The following is a 20,274-nucleotide window of genomic DNA, read 5'->3' as shown; positions in this document are numbered from 1 at the left end:
GGTTTTTCGGCCAGAATTTCTGCTGGGGGAAAAAAAAAAAACCCTTTCAAACTTACCCACTCCCTCCCTTCTGCGCATAGTCCGGCCTCCTAAGATGTTGTTGCAGGCCATGTGACACTGCAGCCTGTGATTGGCTGCAGCGGTCACGCAGGATGCAATGTCATCCCAAGATGCCGGACTGCAGGAAGGAGAGTTCTGGGTACGTGTTTTTTTGTTTATTTTTTTCCGGAGTTGCAATTTTTGCGGCGGAATCACTGCGAATCTGCCACAATAGTTGCAACACTTGGCTTTCTGTTGCGGGTTTTGCTGCCCCATTGAATTCAATGGGGAAAACCCACAACAGAAAATCAATGGAAAAGCAGCATAAATTGACATGCTGCGGATTTAAATTCCGCACCGCAGGTTATTTAACGTTTACACTGCGTTTTTGTTTCTTTTTCCACAGCGTGGGCGTGAGATTTTCTTAATCCCATCTCCTTTGTTGCTACTGTAAATACTGTGGAATTTCCACACACCATTCTGTTAGGCCGGGTGCCCACATAGTGTAAGAGCTGCGGAATTTCCTCAAGCCTCTTCTCTTGCCAACTCCTTCCCAGTGCCGATGTATCCCCTGATTGAATGCAGCCCAGGAGAGCAAGGCGCCACCTTTTAAAGGATAGGAGAGCCCTATTCCTTTAATCCTATGTAAGGAAGTATATTAACAATTGCCTAATGACTGGTACAGTGTAGCTTTACTTTTTACTGCAGCTACAAGAGAAAATCCAATATTACTAGCACAAGGTACAGAATAGAATGGGAAAATCCCCATCCGAAATCTGCATTTTAACCCGTTAGCGACCGCCAATACGCCTTTTCACGGCGGCCACTAACAGGCTTTATTCTGATGCATAAGCCTTTTTACATCGCTGCATCAGAATAAAGTAAACAGAGCAGGGAGCTGTCAAATCTCCCTGCTCTCAGCTGCCAGACGTAGCTGAGGGCTGGGGGCGTCCCTGCTCTAACGTGTGAGATCGATATTCGTATCGATCTCACCCGTTTAACCCTTCAGATGCGGTGCTCCATAGCGTGCACTGCATCTGAGTGGTTTTGTATAGAGGGAGGGAGCTCCCTCTCATCCCACTGACACCCGGCGAAAAGATCGCAGAGTGTCTGTCTCCGATGGCAGCCGGGGGCCTAATAAAGGCCCCCAGGTCTGCCTATAATGAATGCTAATGAGTGTTAAACGGACAGGCAGTAATACACTGCAATACAAAAGAAAAGTATTGCAGTGTATTATAATTGCGATCGGATAATCGCATAGTGAAGTCCCCTAGTGGGACTAGTAAAAAAGTTAAAAAAAAGTTTAATAAAGTTAATAAATAAATATGGGAAAAAAAAATATGAAAAACCCACTTTTTCTCCTTTACTATTAAAAAAAGAAAGTAAAGTTACACATATTTGGTATCGCTGCGTCCGTAACGACCCCGACTACAAAAGCTATTACATTACTTAACCTGCACGGTGAACGCCTGAAAAATTGCTTTCTGTGAATCCTGACTTTAAAAAAAAAAAAGGTGATAAAAAGTGATCAAAAAGTCACATCTACTCCAAAATGGTACCAATAAAAACAAGTCTTCCCGCAAAAAAAAAAAGCCCTCCTACAACTGCATCGGTGGAAAAATAAAAGTTATGGCTCTTCAAATATGGAGACACAAAAACAAATAATTTTGAGGGAAAAAAAAAAAGCGTTTTCACCGTGTAAAAGTAGTAAAACATACAAAATATATACAAATTTGGTATTGTTGCAATCGTAACAACCCGCTGAATAAAGTTGTGTGTTATTTATACCACACGGTTAAACGGCGTAGATTTAGGACGCAAAAAAGTGGCGAAATTTCAGATTTTTTTTCTATTCCCGCCCCCCCCCCCCAAAAAAAAGATAATCAATAAATATGTACCTCAAAATGGTGCTATTAAAAAAAAATGTCCGCAAAAATAAAAAAGTTGTAGCTCTTGGAATGCGACGATAGAAAAACGTTAAAAATAGCTTGGTCATTAAGGTCTAAAATAGGCTGGTCATTAAGTTAAACGCTTCAAGACCCAGATATTGTTTCCGTTTTTTTCCTCCCCCTCTTTGCAGGACGAGCTGTAGTTAACAGTACCGTTTCTTGCACCAAATGCATTGGGGAAGCTGTAAAAAAAAAAAAAAAAACTTCGTGGGGTGGAATAGAAAAAAAACCAGCTTCCTTAATCTTTTGAGGGGTTTTGTTTTTTACGGCGTTCACAGTGCGGTAAAAACGGTGCATTAACCTTCTACTGGTCAATACGATTATGGCGATAACAAACGTATATTGATTTGAGCGGTATATGGGCTTATTTTTTGTGTGGCGAGCTGTAGTTTCTATTGGTACCGTTTAGGGCTACATTTTATAAGTGATCAAAAAGTCTCGTAGCCCAAAATTGTCCCAATAGAAACTACAACTCGCCCTGAAAAAAATAAGCCCTCATGCCGCTCAATTGATGGAAAATGAAAAGTTATGGCTCTCAGAATGTGGCGACCGAAACACAAATTTTTATTTTTAACAATTAGTTTTTACACCATTCACTACTTTTACAAGGAAGAAACTAAGGCCCTCAAAAGTTTGAGGAATCGCTGGGTTTTGGTCACTTCATATCACAAAAAATTAAATCGAAAGTGAAGTGACCAAAAACCAGCGACTCTTGCGGTTTGCGGCATTCACCGTGTGCATTAAATAACGCTATAGTGTATTTGGTTGGACTTTTATGCTCGCAGCGATACCAATTTTGTAGGGGTGTTATTTTTGTTTTTAACATCAGAGGAAAAATGGGAAAAGGTTTTTTTTACTTTTAATTTTATTAGAAACGTTAACTTTTTTTTTAGACTTTTTATTAGTTCCCCCTAGGACTTGAACCAGCGATCATTAGTATTGCAGTGTGTTGTACCAGCAATCTAACATTTTGCAGTATATTGTCATTTTTACAGGGTCCTGTTAAACCAAGCCAGAGACATGGCTTAACGGGAGATGAAGAAAGGCAGCCTTGGGTCCTTCATTAGGCCCCTGGTCTGCCATGACCACCATTGGCGCCCCCTGATTGCTTTGTGGGGGGGGAGATGAGCTGTCAGAGGGTGGTGCCCCCTTATTTGTAAGATCTTAGATGCTGCGAATGTGCTTGATCACAGCATCTAAGGGGTTAAACAGCCAGGAACAGCTGTTTTTGTATTTTTCCTGACTGTCCGCTGTAAAACACAGCTTATGCCGCTTAAGAGTCTGAACGTAACTTTGTTTCAATGGGCCATATCAACTTTATTTTTATTTTTTTCTAAATTTAAAGGCGATGTACACCTTTTTGAAAGGGATTTTTTTTTAAATAAAAATGTCTGGTGCGACTTTATATTTCGTTTTTATTAAATTCATTTTTACTTTTTTTAGATACAGCTGCTCTATTCTGTATAAAGAGCAGCTGTATCTTACGCTGAATCCTGTACCCGTCAGGTCTGCGGGACTGATAGGATCAGTGTCAGCGGGTCCTGCGTGTCTGACACACAGGGTCCACCTGTTATCCATCACATTGAAGTTCACGGAGAACCCACTGACACTGAGCCCGTCCGTCCCGTGGACCTGACTGATTCAGGTCTTAGCGCACGATACAGCTGCTCTGTATACAGCTGTCTCAAAGTAAAAAATGTTAATAGAAAATTCATAAAATTTGTCATTTATGCGACTTTTTTTATTTTTATTTTTTTAAATCCCTTTCGAAGGTGTACATAGCATGTGAAACGCGCAGACTTAAAGGCTATGGACTGTAACAAGGAGCCTCCTCGGTGAGCTGTAAGCCTTGGATCTATGACCTACATTTCCTCTTTAGTAGAACATGTACTGATATGCTTATTTTCTCATGAGAATCAAAGCTTACAAGCTATATCCCTCTGTAGATTTGGATGGAAGTAGTAGCGCACAGCTGAAAATTGGAGCCACCGTTTTGTCTTACTACAGTATATGTGAAGCGCCATGTGGTTGTCATTACCAATGTTATTTCAGATGCACTAAAAGGAAGTATTCGCTGCCAGAAATACACTATGGAGAAAAGTTCTCATGCAATTGGTTTTTACACTGCTTCGTATGTCAGTATAGTCCTATATTCAAGTCTTTTTTTAATTTTTTTCTTTCTTCTAGGTAGACAATGGATGTACCAGACATGCACAGAATTTGGTTATTTTCAGTCTTCAGATTCCGTTTTTCAACCATTTTCTGGTTTTCCTTTAAGGTAACATTTTATTGTGATTTGTCATAGAAAAAAAGAGTAACTACTTTGCATAGTACAAAATATCACACCATTGTAAAATGTGCATTTGGTAAATCTAGTTATCTAACCTATTATTAAAAACCTATTATTTTTGGAATATAAATAGGGACACGAAAAAACAATGAAACTTTGTGGTTTTTCACTTTAGCCACCAAGACCTCCGAATAGACTGGCACTTCCTGTTCTACAGAGATCAATTCTCAGCAGTCATTTAATGATCAGACAGGATTTCAATGAAAGTTAACACCTCCATTAACCCCTTGGAGACACAGCCAGTTTTGGTCTTGTGGACATAGCCTATTTTTTAAATCTGACTTGTCAGTTTATGTGGTAATAACTTAGAATCGCTCGAATAAGTAAAAGCATTCCCGAGATTGTTTTCTCGTGACATGTTGTACTTGGTGAAAAACTGCGATCAATAAATTTAATATTTGTGGGGAAAAAAACACAAATTTAGGGAAAATTGGCTATTTTCTAAATTTGAATGTATCTACTTGTAAGACAGATAGTAATACCACAACTAGTTAACATTTCTCATGTCTACTTTGTTTGCATACGTTTTTTTTTTTTTTTAACGTTCTTTTATTTTTCTAGGAAGTTACAAGGCTTAGAACTTTAGCTGCAATTTCTCACGTCTTCTGAACTGGTTCCTAAATAGCCTTTGGAAATGTTCTTGAAGTGGCTTTGAGGGCCTTATATATTAGAAAGTCCCTATAAATCACCCCATTTTAAAATCTGCACCCCTCAAAGTATTCAAAACAGCATTAAGGAAGTGTCTTAACCCTTTAGGCACTTCACAGGAATTAAAGCAAAGTCGAGCTGAAATTTACAATTTTTTTTGTATTTTTATTTTTTTATTTATTTATTTTTGCTGAAATTCATTTGTTGTTTTTTTTCCTGTAACACAGGTTTTACCAGGGAAACACAACTCCATGTTTGTTGTCCAGATTCTGCCGTTTTTAGAAATATCCCACATGTGGCCCGTGTGTGCTAATAGACTGAAACACAGGCCTCCGAATCAAAGGAGCACCTAGAGGATTTTCAGGCCCCCTTTCTATTAGAAAATATTTTAGGCACCATGTCAGGTTTGAAAAGGTCTTGTGGTACCAAAACATGGGGAAAACCCTCAAACAGACAACATTTTGGAAGCTACACTCCCAAGGAATTAATCTAGGGGTATAGTGAGCATTTTGATAAATTTCTTTGAATAAAGCCATAAAACAATCTCCAGTTTGTTTTTTTTTGTTTTTAAATCATACAATTTTTTCATTTTTACAAGGAATACAGTAGAAAAAGCACCTCAACGTTCGTAAAGTAATTTCTCCCGAGTACGGAAATACCCCATATGTGGTCATAAACTTCTGTTTGAACACACGGCAGGGCTCAGAAGGGAAGGAGCGCCTTTTGGATTTTGGAGCTCAAATTTTCCTGTAATGGTTTTCGGTGCTATGTCTCATTTGCAAAGCCCCTGAGGGACAAAAACAGTGGAAACCCCCACCCCCCAAAATGTTACCCCATTATAGTGAGCATTTTGACCCCACAGATTTTTAGCAGAATTAATTGGAAATGGGCTGTGAAAATGAAAATCTAAACTTTTTTTTTTTTCCCCCAAAAATGTAGTTTTAGAGAAAAAGCACCCCTATTTTGTAAAGCAATTTTTCCTGAGCACAGCAATACCCCATATGTGGACATAAATTGCTGTTCGTACCCGCAGGACTCAGAACGGAAGGAGTGCCATTTGGCTTTTGAAGCTCAAGTTTTGCTGGAATAGTTTTTGGGTGTCCTGTCGCATTTGCAAGGAAACCGTGGAAAACCCCCAAAAGTGACCCCACTTTGGAAACTAAAGCCCTCAAGAAATTTATCGATTGGGTATAGTGAGCATTTAGACCCCACAGGTTTTTTGCTGAACTTGGTGAAGTTAGGCCGTGAAAATGAATATCAACATTTTTACACTAAAATGTTTAATTTTTTTCATTTCCACAAGGCATAAAGGAGAAAAAGCACCCCAACATTGGTAAAGCAAATTTCTCCAGAGTAAAGCCATACCCCACATGTGGTCTTAAACTGCTGTTTGGACTGTGCAGGGCTCAAAGGCAGGAGCACTAATTGGCATGCAGGTTTTTCTGAATTTGATCTTTGGGTGCCATGTCGCATTGGCAAAACCCTGAGGTACCAGAGTACAGTGGAAGCCCCCAAGAAGTGACCCCATTTTCGAAACTACACCTCTCAAGGCATTTATAATTTGCCTGGACATATGACAAGGCTCAGAAGTGAAGAGCAGCATATGCATTTGAGGCCGGTTGTGGTGATTTTCACAGCATTGGCCCACAATTAGAGGGCTCAGAGGTCAAATAGTAAAACAAACCCCTAAGTAGTGACCCCTCTATCTTGGAAACTACTGAAGTAGGGAATATTAAGGGGTGCAGTGAGCGTTTTGACCCGACATTTTTTTTTCCATTAGAAATTAATCCATAGCGGATGGTGCAAAGTAAAAATTTAAATTTTCCGCTGATATGCCATTTTAGTGCACAATATGTTGTGCCCAGTTTGTGCCACTGAAGACAAATACCTCATAAAATGCTAAGCGGGTTCTCCCAAGTTTGCCTGCCGTATCTGTGGACGTAAACTGCTGTGTTGGCACCCTGTAGGGCTCAGAAGGGAGGAAGCGCCACTTGGCTTTTGGAGTGCAGATTTTGCTTGGTAGTTTTTCTGTTTGGGCTATTGCTGGTATTTCAGTTTATAATGTGGGGACATATGTAATCTGTGCAGAGTACATCAGGGCATAATAAGAGGGTATAATAATATAATAAATAAATAAATAATTCATAGATATGTGGCTAGTGTCTCACAGATAAATGGTGCCCAATCTTATCTGCTTTTGGAACACTCTGCACATTTTGCATTACCATATTCTGAGAGCCAGAACTTTATTTTTTCCTCCACTGGAGCCGTGTGGGGGCTTATTTTTTGCGAGACAATCCAAGAACCAGCAATTCTGACAGGTTTTTTTTATTTTTATTATTATTCACCAGTGTTCACCATGGGTTATAAATGACATTCTACTTTTATTCTGATTATGGCGATACAATATGTAGTGTTTTTGGGGTGTTTTTTTATATATTTTTTTTTTTTTGGTTTCTTTTGTCACCATATTCTGAGAGCCATAACTTTTTTTTTTTTTTTTTTTTTTTTCACATCAAAAAAGCTGTGTAAGGGCTTGTTTTTTGCAGGATGGGTTGTAGTTTTTATTGGTACTGTTTTGGGGTAGATGCGACTTTTTGATCACTTTTTAGTCTTTTGTAAAGGGGTGGTGAACAAAAAATAGCGATTCTAGCCTTTTGTTTTTTGCGGTGTTCACCATGCGGGAAAAATAACGTTAGTTTTAAAGTTTTGGGTCGTTACGGACACAAATATGTGTACTTAATCAGCCAGATCAGAGACTAGGTCCTGGCCATGGCGCAGGGCGTCAGCTGCAATATACAGCCGACACCTGCTGGCGATGGTGCGGGCTCAGCTTCTGAGCCCACACCATCATCGCGTACTACTACATTGCTTTGCCTTAAGACCTTGGCGACAGCAACGTAATAGTACGTCACCTATCGCAAAGGGGTTAAAGCTTGAGGCAGGTAACACTGGATCACACCTGTGACAATAGGTGATGGGGACAGTTCACCTCTTCCTCTCCCTGTACAGGGCCTTAGAGCATTCTCCCAACACTCCTAGAACTTGACAGAACCTCAGGCAAGATGGCTGTCTACATAATCCTGCAAAGACTATATAGAAAAATACATTATACAATCAGAAAATAGAAAAAAAAAGTTTCAGAATGTATTTTGAATAGGGGAAAAAAGTGATTTCCATTAACCGTTTAGCAAGTCTGCAGTTGTCTACCAGCTTCTGATATCTACTGACTCCCATGAGATTAAAAGGCTTCATGAAGGCACAGACCAGACTTAGAAAATTTACAGATTTCAGTGTTACATGTGTAATTGTTTCTAAAAGAACCGGAAATAAATGTTAGTGATTTCTCATGCACAGAACTGCTCACCTATGACAAAAGATCATTATGTGATATGTAGGCTTGTGTCCAGCTTGGTATTAGATTGCATTTTTAATTCTTCATCTACAATGACATGGATACCAAAGACGACCCTCCCTCATGTCTGTGGATAATTCTCACATGGAAAAGGGCATACAATATTTATTTGTCCTCCTGCCTATAAGACCATAGAGGCTGAAGTGCTGTAATACCGGGTCAAATTTCAGCCTCCATTGTTGAAAAGCCAGTAAAGCAAATTTTCACAGGTGTCTAGAAGGAAGGTATTCAAGAATACAAATACTGAGCATCTATTTTCATAATCTGTGTGTGGGTCTATCAAAATTTTTCATTGGATATTAGGCTCATGTATTGGGAAATGTGTAGGATATTCTGATAGAAGATACAATCCATACCCTGCTCGCAACTCACAGTAAAATTGCAACATTAGCATGACTCACACGACTTCAATGTTTCTCTCTAGGAAAGAAGTTGCAAACAAGCTTGAGACCATCACAAAAAATCTGATAAGGCTTTGTGACTTTGAAGCTGCCATATTATGACAATTTTACATCCATTCACGGGTGACCAAATGTTACTGTGAGCCCTAACATAGCCTTAATGTGAATCTCTACCTTTTTATCATGCTGTATTTTGGTCAAGGTCTGTGCTGATTAATTTCTTTAATATATCTTTTTATAGCGGTCGGAGCTCCATTTCACGGTTCCAGATCTCAAAATTCTCTGCATGCTGGCTACCTGCAGCCACCACTAGAGGGAGCTTAGGAGCTAACTGCATACTGTCTTATTGAATACAAATGCAGTAAGTTCCTAAGCTGCTTCTAGTGGTGGATGCAGGTAGCCCGCATGTTTTATCTGTTAAACCTATGTCTATGCAGGCAATTTGGAGCACTGGATAAGACAAATTAAGCCCCTACTTCTATAAAGATATATTAAGAAATAAATCCACATGGAATTTGAAACTTATTTACAGTAGATAAAAAATAAATAAAAATACTGTTCAAGGGCGACACTCACTTTGAATATGTGGTAACTTTCTCGGTTTTAAACATGGCATAAAGTGTACATTTCAAGGCTTGTTTATAAAACATTGTATTGTAATTGTGTTCACTTTCTGCAGCTACCATGTCCAGCAATGTACTGATATTTATGGGCTGGCCTATAATTTATCTATGGTTGTTGGTGCAATTCAGCAAACAAACGAAAACTATGGAGGTCTCAATGTTCAAAGCAGCAGAATAATTTTTCCAAATGGCTTGATAGACCCGTGGCATGCTCTGGGGATTAACACAAATCTTAGCAGTGATCTTTTGGCCTTTCCAATAGAAGGTAATTGTTTTCTTTATGAAGTATTTTTAAATTGTTAATTTATGCCATGTATATTATGGATTTCAATAATTTCTTTTCTATAAATGACTAATCGTATACACAATTTTTCTCCAATCCATGGGAACAGCTAAAAGGCCATCTGTTACATTTAAAGGGATTTTCTGGCACTAAGCATACGCCATCGTTCTTTAATCTCAGCAAACCACTAACTTTCTACAAGTCTCACTTATCATGCCAGTACCTGTACACCTTTTTTTTTCTTTTTCTCCCCCCCCCCATATGTATGTGCCTTGATTCTTTTTAAAATTAGATTTTCTATGCCAGACAACTTATTTTCAAATACTCTGCCTGGGAATTCTGAGTTATTATAGGGGACCTGCATCTGTAATCTAATACCTAATATCCTCCCTGTGGTGGCACTGTAGAGGAATTAAACACATGCCGTCATGTAACCCCAAAAATTACAGATGGAGGTTCTAAGGCCTTATTCACATAAGCGTATTTCACGTCCGTGTTGTGCGCGTTAAAACAACGGACGTCACACAGACCTATGTAATTCAATGGAGCAATTCAGACATTCAGTGTTTTTCACTGCATGTCCTATACATGTGTGTTTTTTTGCGCATCACGCACAGATTGAAGTCAATGGGTGCGTGAAAATCTCACACGGAAGCACTTCATGTGTCGCTCGTGATTCGCGCAACAGATAAAGAAATAAAGGAAAACATAAAAGCACTTCCTTCATTTCTTTTTCTAAACCGTGTGTCATAAGGATGGCATATGCGTGAAAATCACGCAGCCACACACCATTCACTGATGACACACGGAACTGCAACACGCGCAAAACCCAGCGGTTTTTGCGCGCATAAAACGCACACGCTTGTGTGAATCCGGCCTAAAGAAGGCTTGTCGACTCTGCAGGTTGATCCTTTTTTTTTTCTCCAGACGGAGGGAGTGCCCCCTTTGTTTTTTGAGGGGGTTTTACATGGAACAGGATTTCACCATATTTTTTGTATGTGCCATTCATATATTTATATAAGTTAATCATGTCCCCCCTTAGTCGTCTTTTTTCAATGCTAAATAGGTTTAGTTCTTTTAATCTTTCCTCATAACTTAGATTCTCCATGCCCCTTATTAGCTTCGTTGCTCTTCTTTGTATTTTTTCCAACTCCAGGGCATCCTTTCTATGAACTGGAGCCCAAAACTGAACTGTATATTCTAGATGAGGCCACACTAATGCTTTGTAAAGTGGTACTATTACATCCCGGTCCGGCGAGTCCATGCCTCTTTTAATCCACGACTATATCCTGCTGGCCTTTGAAGCAGCTGATTGACATTGCATGCTGTTATTTGGTTTATGATTTACAAGTACACCCAGATCCTTCTCCACAAGTGACTCCCCCAATATAGCTCCCCCTAGGACATATGATGCATGCAGATTGTTGGTACCCGGATGCATAACTTTATATTTATCTACATTAACTGGTTGCCGACACAGGACGAGTATGCTCGTCCTGATCGGCGAGCACTTCGCGCATTAGGACGAGCATACTCGTCCTGTGTGACAGCCGTCTGTGCGCGCAATCGAGAGCGGGGCAACGGCTTTAATACACAGCCACGGCTCCGCTCTGACAGCGGAGAGAAGAGAAACATCTTCTCTCCACCGTTAACCCTTTGAACGCCGCGATGACAGCTGATCGCGGCGTTCAAAGAGGGGGGACTGCACATTGATCACGTCAGTTATTTTCTGTGACGCGATCAAAGTCCACAACTCGTATGGCCAGACAGCCCAGGGTCCATTGAAGGACCCCAGGGCTGTCTGAGCATATTTCCTGTTAGGGCATACCTCAGTATGCCCTAACAACTGCCTGTGTACAATCGGTAACAGGCTAATGTACTGGCATATAGATCTATGCCAGTACATTACAGTTACAAAATAAAAATGATAAATCCCTTTAAAAAAAAAAAAAGTTAAATAAATGTAAAAAAAATGTAATGATAAATAAAAAGTAAAAAAAATACACACACACATTTTTTATAATACATAAACTTTTTAAAATATAAGTCCCAAAACATGAAATAATATAGACATATTTGGTATCGCCACGACCGTAACAACGTGTACAACAAATGTATAACATTATTTATGATGATCGGTGTATGGTGTAAAAAAAATAAATATTAATACTGCAGCGGAACTGCTTTTTTTTTTCTTCTGCATTTTCGCAAAATAAAAATGTATAGAAATTAAACAATGTACTTGTACCAAAAAATGGTACCTACATAAAGTACAACTCGTCCGGCAAAAAATAAAGTCTCATACAACTACGTCGTACAAAAAATAAGAGTTATGAGCGTCGGGAAGCAAAGAGGGGAAATGTAAAAAAATTGTTCTGTCCTCAAGGCCAAAATTGGCCGTGTCCTTAAGGGGTTAAACCTCATTTGCCAAGTAGACGTCCAAACACTTAGTGTGTTCAAATCGGCTTGCAATTCACAAACGTCTTCTATAGACTGAACATTACTACATAGATTGGTGTCATCTGCAAAAATAGAAATAGTGCTATTAATCCCATCCTCTATATCATTAATAAATAAGTTGAATAATAGGGGTCCCAGCACTGAACCCTGGGGTACACCACTTATAACCGGGGACCATTCAGAGTAGGAATCATTGACCACAACTCTCTGGATACCGTCCTTGAGCCAATTCTCAATCCAATTACAAACTATATTTTCTAAACCTATAGTCCTTAATTTACCCATTAGATGTCTATGAGGGACAGTGTCAAATACCTTTGCAAAGTACAAAAACACTATATCCACAGCGGCCCCTCTGTCTAGGCTTCTGCTCACCTCTTCATAAAAACAGATCAGGTTGGTTTGACAACTTCTGTCCTTAGTAAAACCGTGTTGGCTGTCACTTATAATAATTTTTTTGTCACATAATTCTGTATATAGTCCCTCAAACATTTTCCCCACGATAGTTGTTAAGCTTACTGGTCTATAATTACCCGGGGAGACCTAGAGCCCTTTTTTGAAAATATGTTTATGAGAGTCTTTAGCATTGATCGCTTTTTGTTTGTTTATTTTAAAATGGTTTCCTATACAATTGAAAATTCTGAGAATGGTGATGACTGAGAATTTAGTGTTTTTTTAAACTTGCCATTTTGAATCTCTAGCCACTATTACAGCTTGGCGAATTGACTTACCAATTCTCATATTAGAGTTGGAAACTAAACCTTTTACAAATCTAGTCACCTAGCTGTAGTAATGAATAAAGTTTGCAAAACTTGCTAATAGATGTCTTGAAATGGCATTGATCAATTGATATTTCTTCGAATACCTCCAGTATATGAAATTTCACAGAATAAAACTCCAATTGCGTGATTAAATCCCATGCTAGTGACCAACTTGATTCCATAAGATTTTGTTCAGTTTTTAATATTTAAAGGGGTTGTCCACTTTCACAACTTTAGTTATTTTTGTATAACAAAGTTATACAATTTTCCAATTCATTTTTTCTTAATTCCTTACAGACTTTGAAGATCTCTGCTTGTTCAGTAGAAACCTTCATTGTTTACTTCCAGTGGATAAAATTCTGTCTATGGTCATGTGATGGACACACAGGTGCACGGCTTGTTACAGAATGTGTATCAGAGCTGTGTCTTCTAATGATCCCAGCGCCTGTGTGTCCATCACATGACCATGGACAGAATTTATCCACTGGAAGTAAACAATTAAAGTTCCTACTGAATAACAACAAGCAGAGATCTTGAAAACCGTGAGGCCTCATGCACACGACCGTAAAAACACCCGTTATTACGACCCGTAACAACGGGCTCATAGACTTCTATTGGCCACAGGTACCTTCCCGTTTTCTTACGGGAAGGTGCCCGTGCCGTTGAAAAAGATAGAACATGTCCTATTTCAGGCCGTAATAACGGCACGGGCAGCCCATAGAAGTCTACATGTGTGCACCCGTCATTACGGCAGCGTTGCTAGGTGACGTCAGTAAATAGTCACTGTCCAGGGTGCTGAAAGAGTTAACTGATCGGCAGTAACTCTTTCAGCACCCTGGACAGTGAATTCCGATCAGAATATAGAGCAACCTGTCTTCCTCCAGTCCGGTCTCCCGGCCGTTGCCTTGGTGACGCGTCCCTCTCGACATCCGGCCCGACATCCCAGGATGACGTTTCAGCCCATGGTGACCGCTGCAGCCAATCACATGCTGCAGCGGTCACATGGACTGCCGCGTCATCCAGGGATGTCGGGCTGGATGTCAAGAGAGGGATGCGTTACCAAGGCAACGGCCGGGTAAGTATGAATTTATTTTACTTTTACCTCGGAAAGGGCTGCCCCTTCTCTCTATCCTGCACTGATAGAGAGAAGGGGCTGCCGATTAGTGCAGTGCAATTTTGCATCGAAAACGTGCCCGTAAATACGGGTGGGAATACTGGTGACACCGGAACCGTATTTCCGGGCACGGGTCCGTAAATACTGGTGCAAAACGGGTCGAATACGTGTGACACCGGACCCGTATTTACGCCAGTATTTACGGGAGGGAAATACGTTCCTGTGCATGAGGCCTGAGGAATTAATAAAGCAAGTATATTGGGAAATTAATTGAAACAAAAATGAAGAAATTTTCTGAAACAAGACAACCTCTTTTTTAAATGTTAATCGCCTAATTTCACCTATGCTTGGATAGGATGTGATGAATGTCAGATGTCTGAGTTAGAAGCACTTTCAATATTCCACCAACCAGGTTAAAGCAACAAGATGATGAGTTCATTGTTACATTCTCATGCATTACATTTATAGTAATTGAATCTTGTACTGTGTTTACAATAGAAATTGACCCATATATTTGCCTTCTCTGTACATGGAATTATTGAAAGTTTTTCCACGTTTTTGGTTTATTGTTACAGATGCTGCGCACTGTGCAGACATGTATCCGGCCCGCCCTGAGGAGCCTCCGATGTTACCTGCTGTAAGAAGAGACATGTATGAGCAGCTTACCAAATGGTTACAGTTATAAACCATACACAGAAGTTAGGTTTATTAACGACCACTGTATGATTAGAAATGGATTTGATCTCTTATACTGATGAAGTAAATGAAGATATTTTTGTGTACTGCGAATGTATTGATCTGATTAGCAAACTACAACTTGCAGCATACCCTGCCAAAGCTTTCCATGCTGGGAGCGGTTTGTGGACATCTGGAGAGCCACAGGTTGCCTTTAGATAATATAGAATATCATGGATGTGGAATGTCTGGAACATTCTGGAGACTGCAGATGGCTTTAAAATTTTTGGATAATTTCTGTGTCAATATGACCACACAGCATGTAGCTTTATTTCAATGTTTGTATAAACTTCTTGGTTTTTGATCCTGGCGCAAATCTTGTTTAGTTAGAGCTCCAATAAACTTGCTATTTATTTTTGCAAAATAACTTGTTGTGTTTTTTCCATCCTCTGTCTATGAACATCCATTTAGTGTTATTGTGCGGCCCTCTCCATCTTTACTAGTAAAAAAGTCATCTGCAGATTGGGAAAAAGTCACAAGATTGAGTATACACCAATAAATACTGAAAGGCCATGTTTGCACGGTTTAGTATGTATGGTAAATGTGCCCAGTGTATAAAGACAGTGTGTTGGACGTATACATAACCTGTGATGCACCAGACGTTTTCCAAATGGTGTCCTTTTGGCATATCTGGCTGGTATGTGTCTGCATACCTTTTTAACAAAAAAAAGTTGAACTTAGATGTGATTGTTATTGGCTGGATCCTGGCTGTAGGGGTAAGGCCGCACGGTGCGTTTATGATTTGTTTGTTTTTTTTTTAAACTGCAGCAAGTCATTTTTCAATAGAAGTCCATGGTGACATTTTTGTTATGGACAGACTGCTGCTATTCTACTACAAGGTGGTTTTTGTGCGGTTGAACGCATCGTCATAATTTCCGACCGCATGCAATTAATTACCGCGCTGCCAATGTTGTTGCTATACTGCTTGCGTTTTTGCTAACGCTTCTGCAATGCCTTGTGATGAACTATACACAGGAAGCACCTAACAAACTTCAACACGGGTGAAAACTATGTCCATCAAATATTTCCTTTAAAAACGCAACAGAACTGCAGCGTTACAGAGACTAAAAACGCATGCAGTTGACCGCATGCGGTTTTCAAACGCAACACAACTGCATCAAAACCACGTCAACGACGCACCGTGTGGCCTTACCCTTAGGCCCCATGCACACGAACGTGCTTTTGCGGCCGCAATTCCCCCGAAAATTCACAGGAGAATTGCGGCCCCAATCATTTCTATGGGGCCATGCACACGCCTGTAGTTTACGGTCCGTGCATGGCCCGGGAGCCTTGTCTTATTATGGACTTGTCTTCTGCGGTCCGGGCTCATTGAAAATAATGGCCGCGGCCATGTGCATGGACCGCGATTTGCGTGCGGCTTGCGGCTGACAGTCTGCTGCCGACCGACCCTAAAATCACGGTCGTGTGCATGAGGCCATAGAGACCTACAGGACCAGCTTTCAGCCGAGCAATCAGTCCAGCTGACTCAACGGAATCTGCTTTGATGGCAAAAACTTTCTACGTATAAATCATACGAGCTGATCTTAACCCCTTTAGGACGCAGCCTCTTTTGGCCTTCTGGCACAGCAGATTTTTTTTCAAATCTGACTTGTCGCTTTATGTGGTAATAACTTGGGAATGCTTTTACCTATCCAAGCAATTCTGAGATTTTCTCGTGACATATTGTACTTTAGGAAAAATTTGGTCGATAAATTAAATATTGGTGAAAAACACAAATTTAGAGAATTTGCAAAAATGCGATTAGTAATGGCAATTTCTCACATTTTCAAGAACATTTGAAAAGGTTAATTTTACAGGTACCAGTTTAGTTCTGAAGTGGTTTTGAGGGCCTTGTATATAAGAATCCCCCAATAAATCACTCCATTTTAAAAGCTACACCCCTCAAAGTATTCAAAACCACATTCAGAAAGTTTCTTAACCCTTTAGGCGTTTCACAGGAAATAAAGCAACGTAGAGGGGAAATGTACAAATTTCATTTTTATTTATTTATTTTTGCCGAACTTCATTTCTAATGCATTTTTTTTTACACATAAGCTTTTACCAAAGAAAAACCATCAATATTTATTGCCCAGCTTCTGCAGTTTTTAGACATATCCCACATGTGGCCCTAGTGTCCTAATGGACCGAATCACCGGCCTCAGAAGCAAAAGAGCACCTACAGGATTTTGGGCACCATGTCAGGTTTGAAGAGGTCTTGGGGTGCCAAAACAGTGGAAATGCCCCAAAAGTGACCCCATTTTGGAAACTACACACCTCAAGGAGTTTATCTAGGGGTATAGTTAGCATTTTGACCCCACAGGTATTTTGCTATATTTAGTCTGAAAATTAAAATTTTCTTTTCTGAAAAAACATAGAAATTTGAAATATATTTACATGGAATAAAGAAGAAAATGCACCCCAACATTTGTAAAGCATCTTCTCCCGATTACGGAAATACCCCATATGTGGTAATAAACTGCTGTCTGGATTCACAGCAGGGCTCAAAGGAAGGAGCGCCACTTGAATTTTGGAGCATAGATTTTGCTGGATTGGTTTTCAGTACCATGTCGCGTTTGCGACACCCTGGAGGGACAAAAAGTGACCCTATTTGGGAAACCACACCCCTCAAGGAATTTTTCTAGGGGTATAGTGAGCATTTAGACCACACAGGTTTTTTTGCAGAATTTAGTGGAATTAGGCCGTGAAACTGAATATAAACATTTTTGTCCACTAAAATGTTGAATTTTTTCATTTTCACAAGGGATAGAGGAGAAAAAGCCGGCCAAAATTTGTAGCGAAATCTCTCCCGAGTATGACACTGCCCTACGTGTGTTCTTTTTTTTTTTTTTTTTTTTTTTTAAACTAATTTAACCTTTGCAGGACTGATCCTTTTTTGCTTTTCCAGTTCACTCCCTGCCTTCCAAACGCCATAACTTTTTTTTTTCCCACCAATATAGCGGTGTGAGGGCTTATTTTTTGCGGGAAGAGTTGTAGTTTCTATTGACACCATTTAAAGTACCATATAATGTACTGAGAAACCGAAAATAAAATTCTTTGCGGGGTGAAATTGGAAAAAACTGATTCCTCCATTTGTTTTTTTGGGGTTTGTTTTTACTGGTTTCACCGTGCGGTAAAAATTGCAATTTTAACTTTATTCTGTGGGTCAATACGATTTATGCTGATACCAAATGTATATAGTTTTGTTTTTTTTTTGTTTTTTTTGTTTTTTACTACTTTTACAAAGAAAATCTTTGGCGGGAAGAGCTGTTTTTTTTTTTTTTTTTTTATTGGTACCATTTTTTTGGTACATACAACTTTTTGATCACTTTATTACATTTTATTTAGCGCTAAGGTGATCAAAAACAGTGATTTTTGGCGTTTTTGGAGGGGTTTTTCCTTTAAGACTTCTAGGGAAAAAAATAAAATTATTTTTACACTATTAAAAACGAACTTTTTTTTTTTTTACCTGCAGCTCTGATCGCTGCTAGAATACATTACACTACCTAGGTATTGTAACGTATTCCAACTGTCAGTGTGACGTCACAGTCACTCTGACAGTAAGTCTACGAGGACCAGCTATAAGCTGGTCCTCAGGCTTCCATACATGGCAGACCCGGAGGCTGTTGTCTGGCCTCCGGATGCCATCACAAGCATCAGCAACCCCCACAATTGCATGGGGCTGCTGATGTGCTACAAACCCCCTAAATGCGGCGATCGCAATCGAGCGCCGCATTTAAGGGGTCTATTGCCAAAATCAGTGGCGACGATCGGCAACAGTGAAATGTCAACTGTCGTGGACAACTGACCTCCCCGTTCTCGATGCACACGGTCACCGTCAGGAAGCATATCAGGAGTCTGGTCCTGATCGGCTTCCGTACACGGCAGACACTGAGGCCATTACTTGGCCTCCGGTCACCATGCTAGCCATCGTCAAACATCACTATTTCATTGTGAAGTCTGCCAATGTGCTAGAAACCCCTAAAATGCGGCGATTGCAATCGATCACCACATTTAAGGGGTTAATTGCCAAAATCGGCAGAATTGAGCTGCTAATCGACAACAGTGGAGTGTCAGCTGTCAGGGACAGCTGGCCTCCCGCTTCACACTGTCGCCGATAGTGTGCACCGGGAACCGCGCAGTAACTATATGTCCTCGTGCGCGAAGACCCTGGCCACTAGGACGTACAGTTGCGTCGTGGTGCGCCTAGGGGGTTAAAGTAAAAACAATTAGTCTATTGAGAAGTTGCTAAAAATCACCCTAATGGGGTTTCCACTACCGGACAACTGATGACCTGATAGGTCATCGGTATATGATGGGTGCGAGTCCGACTCCCAGACACTGCATCGGACGTACATGCCGGAAGCAGTTTGCTCCGTACACTGCATAGTGACACTGCTTCAGAACTGCAGCTCTGCTCCTATTTACTTAAATAGGAGCAGAGCTGCAGCTTGGCCACTATTCAGTGACCGGAGCCATCTGCTTCCAGGATGTATGTCCGGTGCCTGGAGCTAGCCAAAGCAGCTGATCGGTGTGGGGTCTGGATGTCTGACCCACACCGATCATATACTGATGACCTATCCGGTCATCGGTTATTCGGTAGTGGACGACCCCTTTTTAAACATTGACTTGTTTAACCCCTTCCCTCTTTAGCCACTTTTGACCGAGCCTCATTTTTCAAATCTCACGTGTCACTTTATGTGGTAATAACTCCGGAATGCTTTCACCTATCCAAGCGATTCTGAGATTGTTTTCTCGTGACACATTGGACTTTATGTTACTGGCAAAATTTGCTCGATATGTTCAGTATTTAATTGTGAAAAACACCAAAATTTAGCGAAAAATTGCAAAAATTAGCATTTTTCTCAATTTAAATGTATCTGCTTGTAAGACAGGCAGTTATACCACCCAAAATTGTTGCTAATTAACATCACCCATATGTCTACTTTAGATTGGCATCGTTTTTTGAACATCCTTTTATTTTTCTATGACCTCACAAGGCTTAGAACTTTAGCAGCAATTTCTCACATTTTCAAGAAAATTTCAAAAGGCTATTTTTACAGGGGCCAGTTCAGTTGTGAAGTGGCTTTGAGGGCCTTATATATTAGAAACCCCCAAAAAGTCACCCCATTTTAAAAACTTCACCCCTCAAAGTATTCAAAACAGCATTTAGAAAATGTCTTAACCCTTTACACATGTCACAGGAATTAAAGCAATGTAGAGGTGAATTTTACAAATTTCATATTTTTTTGCAGAAATAAATTTTTAGTACAATTTTTTTTATAACACAGAAGGTTTTACCAGAGAAATGCAACTCAATATTTGTTGCCCAGTTTCTGCAGTTTTAGGAAATATCCCACATGTGGCCGTAGCGTGCTACTGGACTGAAGCATCGGCCTCAGAAGCAAAGGAGCACCTGGTGGATTTTGGGGCCTTATTTTTGTTAGAATAAATTTTAGGCACCATGTCAGGTTTGAAGGGCTCTTGCGGTGCCAAAAC

General features: G+C 40.1%; 1 protein-coding gene across 1 annotated transcript in view; it reads left to right on the top strand.

Moving 5' to 3' along the window:
• LOC142760797 (putative serine protease K12H4.7) overlaps positions 1 to 15,145 on the top strand; it is a 68,236-nt gene extending 53,091 nt beyond the window's left edge. The window contains exons 7-9 of the mRNA XM_075863977.1: positions 4,176 to 4,266; positions 9,482 to 9,690; positions 14,619 to 15,145. Of these exons, the coding sequence (XP_075720092.1) occupies positions 4,176 to 4,266; positions 9,482 to 9,690; positions 14,619 to 14,728 (410 nt within the window). The 3' untranslated portion in view covers positions 14,729 to 15,145. The remainder of the gene's footprint in view (positions 1 to 4,175; positions 4,267 to 9,481; positions 9,691 to 14,618) is intronic.
• The last annotated feature ends 5,129 nt before the right edge of the window (positions 15,146 to 20,274 follow it).

This window comes from Rhinoderma darwinii, chromosome 4, assembly GCF_050947455.1.
Source record: "Rhinoderma darwinii isolate aRhiDar2 chromosome 4, aRhiDar2.hap1, whole genome shotgun sequence".
NCBI classification, from domain to species: Eukaryota; Metazoa; Chordata; class Amphibia; order Anura; family Rhinodermatidae; genus Rhinoderma; species Rhinoderma darwinii.
Note: the sequence above shows the minus strand (reverse complement) of the source record. Positions and strands in the feature narration are given on the sequence as shown.